General features: G+C 38.6%; 1 protein-coding gene across 1 annotated transcript in view; it reads right to left on the bottom strand.

The window, feature by feature from the left end:
• The window catches only part of ADGRV1 (adhesion G protein-coupled receptor V1), a gene marked incomplete at its 5' end in the record, with an annotated part of 563397 nt that overhangs the window by 444980 nt on the left and 105775 nt on the right, over nt 1-12642 (bottom strand). Inside the window, 3 exons of the mRNA XM_082650308.1 lie at nt 2287-2426; nt 3836-3916; nt 6559-6688. Coding sequence (XP_082506434.1) covers nt 2287-2426; nt 3836-3916; nt 6559-6688 — 351 coding nt within the window. The remainder of the gene's footprint in view (nt 1-2286; nt 2427-3835; nt 3917-6558; nt 6689-12642) is intronic.

Below are 12642 nucleotides of genomic sequence, written 5' to 3'. Positions count from 1 at the left end.
ATCAAGCACTGAAAATCATCTGCAGCAGCTTGGTTATGTTAATCGCTTTGATGTTTGGGTTCCACATAAGTCAAGGGAAAAAAAACCTTCTGCATTTTCGCATGCGATTCTCTACTGAAACGTAATGAAAATGTTCCGCTTTTAAAACAAATCGTGATGGACGATGAAAAGTGGATACTGTACAATAATGTGGAACAGAAGAGATCGTGGGGCAAGTGAAATGAACCATCACCAACCACACCAAAGGCCGGTATTCATCCAAAGAAGGTGATGTGTATATGATGGTGGGATTGGAAGGGAGTCCTCTATTATGAGCTCCTTCCGGAAAACCAGACGATTAATTCCAACAAGTGCTGCTCCCAACTAGACCAACTGAAAGCAGCATTCAACGAAAAGCGTTCAGAATTAGTCAACAGAGAACACAAAATCTTCCATTAGGATAACGCAAGACCGCATGTTTCTTTGATGACCAGGCAAAAACTGTTACAGATCGGCTGGGAAGTTCTGATTCATCCGCCATATTCACCAAACACTGCACCTTTGGATTTCCATTTATTTCAGTCTTTACAAAATTCTCTTAATGGAAAAATTTCAATTCCCTGGAAGACTGTAAAAGACACCTGGAATAGTTCTTTGCTCAAAAAGATAAAGTTTTGGGAAGATGGAATTATGACGTTGCCTGAAAAATGGCGGAAGGTAGTGGAACAGAAGGGTGAATATGTTGTTCAATAAAGTTCTTGGTGAAAATGAAAAATATGTCTCTTATTTTTACTTTAAAACCGAAGGAACTTTTTGGCCAATCCAATAATTAGTTACTGGGATTTCCCTGGTGGCACAGTGGTTACAAATCTGCCTGCCAATGCAGGGGACACGGGTTCAATCCCTGGTCCAGGAAGATCCCATGTGCCATGGGGCAACTAAGCCCATGAGCCACAACTACTGTGCCTGCATGCCACAACTACTGAAGCCCATGTGCTCTAGGGCCCGCATGCTGCAGCTACTGAGCCCGCTTGCCTAGAGCCCATGCTCTGCAACAAGAGAAGCCACTGCAATGAGAAGCCCGCGCACCGCAACAAAAAGTAACCCCCACTCAACCCCACATGCTGCGGAGCAACTAAGCTCATGAGCCACAACTACTGAGCCTGAGCGCCACAACTACTTAAGCCCACGCACCCTAGAGCCTGCGCACCGCAACTACTGAGCCCATGCGCCACAACTGCTGAAGCCCACGCGCTCTAGGGCCCACATGCTGCAACTACTGAGCCTGCACGCCTAGAGCTTGCGCTCCGCAACAAAAGAAGCCACCGCAATGAGAAGCCTGTGTACAGCAACGAAGACCCAAAGCAGCCCAAAAAATAATAATAAAATAAATTAGTTATCCCTTCTGAAGTTGTTTAATTTACTCCACGACAGTTTACTGAAGATCTGCCATGAGAATACAGAAAGGATATATTTTGAGTGATCCTTCATATCACTTGTATAAAATCTGAGAAAGCTGAGCAAGTTTCTAGCTCCTCTAAATTATTTAACCATAGAATCCTACTTAATTCCTACTGGATGAATGCAGAGTAGACACACACAGACATACACACGTGCGCGCGCGCGCGCACACACACACACACACACACACACACACACATATAGAGTTGTTATTATTGCTGTTCACAAATGTTTTGGATTTTCATTCCTTCTGGGAGAGATACAAGCCAGGAATGCACTTCTCTACCTGGTTACATTAGCGTTGTCATGTGACTTGCACTTGCTTTGACCAAAGAAGTTAAGTGGAAATGCTGTGAATCACTTCCAGAAAGAAGCTGAAGAGCCAGTGTGCAGTTCCTCACATTCACATTTCCCCACTCCGTGGAGAAAGAAGCACCTGTTGAGATGTAGCCTCTACAATCCTCAGTCCTAAGTCACTGATGACAGCCCACTTCAGATGGACATAAACCATGAGTGAAAAATAAATCTTTGTTGTAGTAAGCCAATGAGATTTGGAGATGTTTGTTTCCACAGCCTATGTGAATCAATATAAAAATCTATGTAGGACAGATCCACTGTATTCCTTAAAGAGTCAGGAATCCTCAGAGTCATAAGATGAATTTGTATGCAAAGTGAAAGACAAAGACAAGTGCCAAATCGCTGTTTAAGTATCAGTTTGAATTGTCTGTGCCTCTAGGCTCATTCCCCTCCACTTAAATAGAAAAAAAATTAACAAAAAGTGCACCTTAATAATACAATAAAACAGTGTTAAAAGCAATGTCTAGGACTGGAGGAAAACGTACTCACCGTTAATATAACAGTGCTGTACCCATCTTCTGGTTCAGTTCCACTGACAAAGAGTGACTCAGGGCTAAATTCAAATACACCGTGAGCATGGTCAGAGGCTGCAATTGTCACTAGAATTTGGGAAGCCACTCCTAGACTGGCTGCATGGATAAGTTCCAACAAACAGAAGAAAATGTCAATCAGTAATTTACAAACCAAAGGGAAAAGCAAGGAACAACTTTTTGAAAAGAGATGTACTATTCACTGAGCATGTTCTAATTTGCTTTAGAAAGAAAGGCACACACAAATGGCTGCCACACATATTCATGCTTTTACGACCTTCCTCTGTCTGGGCACTAACGTGATATACAAGTGCTGCATGAGCACTTGAAGATGAATAAGGAAAACTTGTTTTTCTTTTTCTTCTCTATGAAAGAGAACATTCTTCCACATGGAGCATATGAGGAAATTCTCCCATGACCTTTGCTAACCTCAGAAGAACGTGAGCCAAAATGATTCTTACCCTTAGGAAACAGTAGTTTCCCTACGATTTTCATCAATCTGACTGCACAGATTCTTGGTTTCCAAATGTGCATTAATTCTAGGCCTATTTTCATCATATTATGATATTATAGATCTACCTCTCCTGGTCTCATCCAGTCCTATAACTAAAAAGATGCCAAGATCTAAAGAAGTATTTAATTTTTTCCTAAGAAGTATGTTCAAGTTTTATGTTCCATTAATGGATTCGAATGAGAAAATAAACAATCCCAAAATTAGGAGAGTAATTAAATACAGAAGTTACATGAGGCGTTGATGGAAGTCAGGAATGAGAGGGGTGGGAACATGAGTTCTGAAACTAAAATATAAAACCTGACATGGTGAAAAAGGAATGTTTTGAGGATTCCTCAACAGGAATCCTTTTGAGGGTTAGTAAGAGTGCTCCCTAAAGAAAACAAGTATTCTATGTATTCTCCCTTAATATGAAAAATATTTGAGGTAAAAAGCTGAATCATGTTTGTATATGAATATGATTCAAAAGGCATCCTCTTTTCAATATTCCCGCCCATTAACTGGCAACTTATTCTCCCCATTTGTTTTCTTCTTAATTTCTCTTTCCCATTTGTTCTGATTAAAAGTTACATATAAAGACCCGTTTGTTTTCGTAAAGAAAATCAGTGTGATACATTTTACATGCAAGTATAAATGTTCTATTTATCTCTTTCAGGTACTCAAAGCGATGTAAAATCTTTTTCAATAATCACTTTTGTAAATGATACCAAGCAAAATTTCTGTTATAATTAGAATCAGGAAACTGCATTAGGTTCACACAGGGAGGAGGAGAGTCTGGGCTTTGGAGGCAGACAGGACCTGATTGTGACTTGATCACTTTCTAGCTGGCTGACAATAACATGGAACAAAGAATACTTCTTAAAGCTGTGCTGGTTAATGAGATGAAATACATAAAGGACCTGCATGTAGTAGGTATCAATAAATGGTTAATTTTCTTGTCTCTAAAAAGAAAAGTTAAAATGTAGAATAGTAAAGGGGCCTTGGAACAGCTGCTTACCACGTCTGTGAATAGCTGGAAGGAAGAATTCCATGTTCCCATCACCACTACCACTGCCATCAACCCTAAAGAGTTCAGTCACTTCACAAGGAGAAACACAGAGACACAACCCACGCAACACACGTTGACACAATGAGAAAATTGAGAGCTCTTAAAACATATCCAGCAAAGAGGAAAATACAGTAATATTAGACATGCATTCTTCAAAAAAAAAAAACAACAACAACATATTAGGTGGTAATAGTATAATATTAGTCAAGCTACCAATATATAAAACTTTCATTCATAGCTTCAGGAAATATTCCCTGTAGGCTGTAATTGGCATGTCCCATTTCTGCCAATTTAACTAGTTTTATTTTTAAATTTTCACTTTACAACAGTGTAAATTGTTTTTAACATTTTAAATATGTTTTAAACATCTGCGTGCATGTATCAGCTTACACTTAGTCCTATATACCTTTGACAGTCACCTTACCACTTAACAACCACCAATTCAAAATAAGGGAGAGGCATCTAACATTTCCCTTCAACCACATGCTTAAATTCCCACCATATGTACCATTCTCAGGCTTGATCACCCTTTTGCCACTGACATTTCTCAAAGAACCCTGGACAAGCAGCCTAAAAACCTCGGCTTCAGCCCTGGCTGTGAGAGACAGCAGTTGTAAAACCTTCAGCAAGTCACTAAACCTCTTGGTACCTCACTTTTCTCACCTATGAAAGGTGCCTGCTGCCTTTTACAGAACTACTGTAAAGATCAAATAAATAATATTGTAGAAAATGAAGTACCCTGGCAATATATAAAGATTATAATAAAGAGAAAATGATTCTAACTTTACTTCCACTACATCTCACAAGCCAATCATTATTTTGCCAAATATTTGCAAACACAGAAGACAGGAAGGGCAGCGATGGCAGCAGTGGAAAAGGAGTAAGAGTAGCAAGACCACATCCACACCTATGTGCTTCTACCAGTATCCTTGATTGACATGCCAGTCTAAGATCTGCTCTGCTCTTCTGTGCTTCCCCTCCAAAGGACTGGGATATATATGAGAATTTATGGCGCCCAAAACCTGAAATGATCTTAGAGACGTAAGAGGCAAAATGGATTTCAGGGACTATACAGTGCATGGCTTGGCTTCCATATTAACCACAAGTTGTGAGGAAGAGGGGTGAAATTTAACAGCAATGTACCCTGGCTAGCATAAAACATCTACTCGGGTGGCTATCATATGTAGAATTAGTCTTATAGGCAAAACAGTATGGAATAAGGGTTTCTCCTTTGATCCTCAAAAGAATTTAGCTCTACAGGCTATTTCACCTCTTAGTCCCAGCTACGACTCGAGGAATGGAGGCCAGCATCTAGATTCCTCTATCTCCAATCTGCACTCAAAGGGGGAGGAGAGGATCAGCTTCTCTGCCAGTATTGCCCACTTACGGTGCAAGATTGGTTTTCAAATGAGTACTCATGCCCAATTAATACATAACGATGCATATTCTAGAGATATAGGAGGAAGTTTCTATATAAAATCAGAAGTATCACTATGATCACAAATATCATTTCTGAAGAATATTTGATGCTCCTTATTAGTCAATATTAGGTAATGCTCACTAACAGTTTCTCTATTACACAAGTATTTTTAGCTATAAGTAATACAAAGAACAACTCTTCAAATACTTTATAGTGACCTCTGATTAATGAAGTCGTTTCATGAAAATAATGATTTGGAAATGAAAGGACTTGTCTCTAGAAGACAAGCAACACTGGTATTGTTACATGACACCAGCCCAGCAGGTTGTCCAGCATACTTTCACTGTTTTATGTAGTCAACCAAGCTGTGGCGCTGTTTAATCATTTCCCTGGCTTGTCCTCCTTTGCTGCCACCTGGGCTTTGGGAGAACAAGGAAGGGAAACATGGGAAAATTTTGTCATACTCACGCCAAAGGCTCACTGCATACTAAAAGACAATCTTAGTATTTCTGTCTTACCCAATTTCTCCCTTTGGATGTCTTATTCAGTACTATGACTTTCTTCATCAAAACGTAAAAATAATAATAAGCTAATAATACCAGCTTTTGTAATGGAAGAGACTGACCTGATGAATACCATACCAACTCCCAAATTCTTACATTTATAAAGGTAATATGGTACACATCTCATGTATACTGTAACACCCCCAGTAGCACCTGATAATGAAACACAGTGATACTTCTGCAAAGAAACGTATATAGTTAATCTAAGTGGGATAAATAAAGATTATAAGTAGCCTCTCTTCAATACAGATGAGTTTTGCCACAAAATGGATTTCTGACTCCAAAAATCTGTGATAATCAGAGTTTTCGGCATTACAGAATTGAGAGTAAGGTATTATTAACCTGTTTTATTGATAGTCACCTCATAATGGATTATCTAAAGAGATTAACTTTGACCTGTTCTACAGCTGGAGGTAGCTCTAAAGGAGCTACTGTGAAAACTGAAATAAGGAAGAAGGTAGAGAGGTGACTTTAGGGGCACCTGCTCTGAATGATAGCTATAATTTGGTGATTCAGTATAACTAAATTATTTCATTGTAAAAGCACACCTACTTTAGGAAAAGACCAATGGGTAATGAAAGGGGGAAAACCAGCACAATAGGTTAATTCAAAAGAACCTATTTCCTTAATAGAATCTACTACCACCATGCTGAGTGTACAAGTAAATATTTGACATTTTTGAGTCTTACCTCCTCCCTCCAAGTTTAACAACTCAACTTTAAAGGATTTTTCCAATTCAGGAATAGAATTATCAGTGATGTTAACAGAAATGTACTTAAATCTTTCTCCTGGTTGAAATTCTAAGGTACCAGCAACACTCTGAAATATAAATAAAAGATTTATCCATTAGATTATAATTATTCTGTATGTGAATGTGTAAAATGAGAATGTTTACTATATCCCAAATTGTTATAAATACTGAAACAGATGAAGTAAACTATAAAATTGAAAACATTGAAGTGGATATGAATAGTGTTCAATATGAATTCTAAACAAATATCCTCAAACTAAATAAAGCAGATGGATTTTTATCTCTCTTATTTTCCTATTCATCAAAAAAAACCTGTTAAGGCAAATGAGAAATCTGAATAGGTGACATCCACAAATTCCTAAAGAATTAAGTCAACGAGATGCGTGGAATTCTTTTGATTAAGTATATTGAGAACTATTTGGTTTATGTCATTGAGTAATTTAAATACTCACTGCATAATAATAATGGTATTTTCATTCCAAAAATTTCCCCTAGCAATAATAAATAACAATCCACTGGGCATTAATCTTTCCTTGATTATATCACAACTGCAATTCGCGATACAAATCTCCCATCAGAAAAGTTCATAGCTACTAGAAAAGTAGTTTTTTAAAGCCTTAAGGCCCTTTTCCTCCCACTATCTAATATAAGCATTTTCTGCTCAAGTCATGAGAATAAATAAAGATGTTTAAATTTTTTCTAGGGTTAGCTTTTGTGGACAAGTATATTTCATCCTGCGGAGCAATTAATGATCCTAAAGTTAAACTGAGGAACCCAAGTACCAATGCACTTAATCACTCACTTACTAATTTTTTTCAATATTTTCAAACACATAGCATGTGCGTTGCACCCTTTTAGATGCTTGGGATTCAAAAACAGCCAAATCATATCTGTATCTCCACGAACACATTCCCTAAGGAGTATTAAGCACAGGATAGAAAACAACTGCTATAAAAGACATACAGCAGCTCAAGAAAAAAAAGTAATTAACCTTGCCTACAGTGCAGTCATCAAAGGAGTAATTCTACAAATCTTAACAGCAGAAACAACATCTGACTGTCTTAGGAAACCATATTATTTGACCTTAGCAATATCTTACACAATTGGCCACTCCCTCTCTCTCTGGTATTCCGTGATACCACATTTCTTATTTTTCCTACCTTTTTAGCTCATCTTTGTGTTCTTTGAATTTTAACATTCTCCTAGGACCTGGAAAAACTATTTTTCATCAGATTCCCTCTAGACCCTATCTCTAGACAAGGCTACCACATTCTAGGCTTTTAATGTCATGTATATGTTGCCAACTTCCAAATTTCAACAGGCAAAACTTATTTCATTGCACTTCGCCTTATTTCACCTTGCAGATGTTGTATTTTTTACAAATTAAAGGTTTTAGCAACCCTGCGTAGAGCAAGTTTATTGGTTCCATGTTTTCCAATAGCATTCCCTCACTTCTTACCTCTGTGTCACATTTTGGTAATTCTCACAATATTTCAAACTTTTTCCTAATTGTTATATTTGTTAACGGTGATCTGTGATCAGTGATCTTTGATGTTACTATCGTAATTGTTTGGGGGCACAGGGAACTACACCCATATAAGACAGCTAATTTAATAATTGTGTGTGCTCTCTGACTGCTCCACTGACTAGCCATTCCCCCATCTCTCTCCCTCTTCTGGGGCCTCCTATTCCCTTAGATACAACAATATTGAAATTAGGCTGATCAGTAACCCTACAATGACCTCTAAGTGTTCAAGTGAAAGGAAGAGTCACATGTCTCTCACTTTAAATCAAAAGCTCGAAATAATTATTAAGCTTCGTGAGAAAGGCATGTCCAAAAGCGAAGACAGGCCAAAACCTACACCTCTTGAGCCAAACAGTTAGCTAAGTTTTAAATGCAATGGAAAAGTTCTTGAAGGAAATTAAAAGTCTACTCCAGTGAACTCATGAATGATAAGAAAACAAAACAGCCTACTGATGATATGGAGAAAGTTTTAGTCGTTATATAGAAAATCAAACCAGCCACAACATTCCCTTAAGCCAAAGCCTAATCCACAGCAAGGCCCTAACTCTCTTCAGTTCCATAAAGGCTGAGAGAGGTAAGGAAGCTGCAGAAGAAAAGTTTGACGCTAGCAGAGGTTAGTTCATAAGGTTGATGGGAAGATGCCATCTCTATAACACGTAAGTACAAGATGAAACAGCAAGTGCTGATGTAGAAGCTTCAGCAAGTTATCCAGGAGATCTAGCTAAGATAATGAATGAAGGCGGCTACACTAAACAAGAGATTTTCAATGTAGTTAAAACAGTGTTATATTGGAAGAAAACGCCATCTAGGACTTTCGTAACTAGACAGGAGAATTCAATGGCAGGATTCAAAGCCTCAAAAGACAGGCTAACTTTCTTATCAGGGGCTAATAATGCAGCTGGTGACTGTAAGTTGAAGCCAATGCTCATTTACCATTCCAAAAATCCTAGGGCCCTTAAGAATTATGCTAAATCTACTATACCTGTGCTCTGTAAGTGGAACAACAAAGCCTAGATGACAGCACATCTGTTGACAACATGGTTTACTAATTATTTAAGCCTACTGTGGAAACCTACTTCTCAGAAAAAAAAAATTCCTTTCAAAATATTACTGCTCATTGACAATGCACCTGGTCACAAGAGCTCTAATGGAGATGTACAATGAGATTCATGTTGCTTTCATACCTGCTAACACAACATCCATTCTGCAACCCATGGCCTGAAAATTCTCAGAAACATCTCCAAGGGTATTAGCTTTCTGAAAGTTGTGAAGGATACATACATAGATTTTTGTTTGTTTCATTTTGTTTTAGTTATTAAAGAAAATGATAATCCAACTGGAGATTGGGGATGGCCACATATGACAAACCCACAGCTAACAACATACTTAATGGTAAAAAATTGAAAGCATTTCTTCTAAGATCAGGAACAAGACAAGGATGCCCACTCTCACCACTTTAATTCAACATAGTATTGGAAGTCCTAGACACAGCAGTCAGACAAGAAAAAAATAAAAGGAATCCAAATTGGAAAGGAAGAAGTAAAACTGTCACTGTTTGCAGACAACATGATACTATACATAGAAAATCCTAGAGACCACCAGAAAACTACTAGAGCTCATCAATGAATCTGGTAAAGTTGCAGGATACAAAATTAATATACAGAAATCTGTTGCATTTCTATACACTAACAACAAAGTATCAGAGAAATTAAGGAAACAGTCACATTTACAATCGTGTCAAAAAGAATAAAATACCTAGGACTAAACCCACCTAAGGAAGTAAAAGACTTGTACTCTGAAAATATACGATGATGATGAAAGAAACTGAAGATGCCACAAACAGATGGAAAGATATACTATGTTCTTAAATTGGAAGAATCAGTATTGCTGAAATGACCATACTACCCAAGGCAATCTACAGATTCAATGCAATCCGTATCAAAATATTAATGTCATTTTTTTAAAGATTTTTTTGATGTGGACCATTTTTTTAGAGTCTTTATTGAATTTGTTACAATATTGCTTCTGTTTTATGTTTTGGTTTTTTGGCCACGAGGCATGTGGGATCTTAGCTCCCCAACCAGGGACCAACCTGCACCCCCTGCATTGGAAGGTGAAGTTTTAACCACTGGACTGCCAGGGAAGTCCCTTAATGTCATTTTTCACAGAACTAGAACAAATAATTTTAAAATTTGTATGAAACACAAAAGACTGAATAGCCAAAACAATCTTGAGGACAGAGCTAGAGGAATCAAACTCCCTGACTTCATAGTACACTACAAAGCTACAGTAATCAAAATAGTATGGTACTGGCACAAAAACAGACACTTAGACCAATGGAAGCAAAAGCAAACAAATGGGGGCTTCCCTGGTGGCGCAGTGGTTGAGAGTCCACCTGCCGATGCAGGGTACACAGGTACGTGCCCCGGTCCAGGAAGATCCCACATGCCGCGGGGCGGCTGGGCCCGTGAGCCATGGCCGCTGAGCCTGCGCGTCCGGAGCCTGTGCTCCACAACGGGAGAGGCCACAGCAGTGAGAGGTCCGTGTACCGCAAAAAAAAAAAAAGTAAACAAATGGGACCTAATTAAACTTCAAAGCTTTTGCACAGCAAAGGAAGCCATCAACAGAATGTAAAGACAATCTACTGAATGGGAGAAAATACTGGCAAATGATATGACCAACAAGGGATTAATATCCAACATATGTAAACAGTTCATACAACTCAACATGAAAAAAAAAAACAAATAAAAAATGGGCAGAAGAACTGAATAGACATTTCTCCAAAGAGGAAATGTAGATGGACAACAGACACATGAAAAGATGCTCAACACAGCTAATCATCAGGGAAATGCAAATCAAAACCACAATGAGATATCATCTCACACCTGGCAGAATGGCTATCATCAAAAAGAGCACAAATAACAAATGCTGGCAAGGATGTGGAGAAAAGGGAATCCTCATACACTGTTGGTGGGAATGTAAATAGGTGCTGCCACAGTGGAAAACACTATGGAGGTTTCTCTAAAAACTAAAAATATAACTACCATATGACCCAGCAATTCCATTCTTGAGTATATATATCCAAAATAAACCCAAAACACTAATTTGAAAAGATACATGCACCCCAACGTTCATAGCAGCATTATTTATAATTGCCAAGATATGAAAGCAACCTAAGTGTCCATCAACAGATGAATGGATAAAGAAGATATGGCATATATATATATATATATATATACACACACACAATGGAATATCACTCAGCCATTAAAAGGATGAAATTTTGCCATCTGTAGCAACATGGATGGACTTAGAGGGCATTATGCTAAGTGAAATAAGTCAGACAGAGAAGGACAAACACTGTATGATATTACCTATGTGTGGAATCTAAACAATACAACAAACTAGTGAATATAAGAAAAAGGGGGCTTCCCTGGTGGTGCAGTGGTTGAGAGTCCGCCTGCCGATGCAGGGGACACGGGTTCGTGCCCCGGTCCAGGAAGATCCCACATGCCGTGGAGTGGCTGGGCCCGTTAGCCATGGCTGCTGAGCCTGCACGTCCAGAGCCTGTGCTCCGCAACGGGAGAGGCCACAGCAGTGAAAGGCCCGCGTACCGCAAATAAATAAATAAATAAATAGGGTTGAGGGAGTGGGAGGTACTATGGGGTGTAAGATAGGCTCAAGGATGTACTGTACAACATGTAGAATATAGCCAATATTTTATAATAACTGTAAATGGAACATAACCTTTAAAAATCGTATAAAATATTTTTTAATTTTTTTTTTTTGCGGTACGCGGGCCTCTCACTGTTGTGGCCTCTCCCGTTGTGGAGCACAGGCTCCGGACGCGCAGGCTCAGCGGCCATGGCTCACGGGCCCAGCCGCTCGGCGACATGTGGGATCTTCCCAGACCGGGGCACGAACCCGTGTCCCCTGCATCGGCAGGCATATTCTCAACCACTGCACCACCAGGGAAGCCCTAATATTTTTAATGAATAAAGGACCTGAATAAACATTTCTCAAAAGACGACGTAAAAATGGGCTACAGCTATATGAAAAGGTGCAGATCATCACTAATCATCATGGAAATGCAAATCTAAAGCACAATGAGGTATCACCTCACACCTGTTAGAATGGATACTGTTAAAAAGACAAGAGATAACAAGTATTGGAAATGATGTGGAGAAAAGGAAATGCTTGTACACTGTTGGTAGGAATGCAAATTCATATAGCAATTATAGAAAACGGCATAGAGGGTCCACAAAAACTTAAAAATAGAACCGTCATATGATCTAGTAATTCCACTCCTGGATATATATCCAAAGGAAATGAATTCACTATGTTGAAGAGATATCTGCATTCCCACGTTCATTGAAGCATTATTTACAGTAGCCAAGATATGAAAACAACCTAAATGTCTTTCAGCAGATGAATGAAGAAAATTAGATAGTAGATAGAACAGAATATTATTCAGCCTTAAAAAAATATGCAACAACA

The sequence above is a fragment of the Grampus griseus genome (genome assembly GCF_964374135.1).
Source record: "Grampus griseus genome assembly, chromosome: 3".
Classification (NCBI taxonomy): domain Eukaryota; kingdom Metazoa; phylum Chordata; class Mammalia; order Artiodactyla; family Delphinidae; genus Grampus; species Grampus griseus.
The sequence above is the reverse complement of the archived record's forward strand: the minus strand, read 5'-3'. Positions and strand labels throughout refer to the sequence as shown.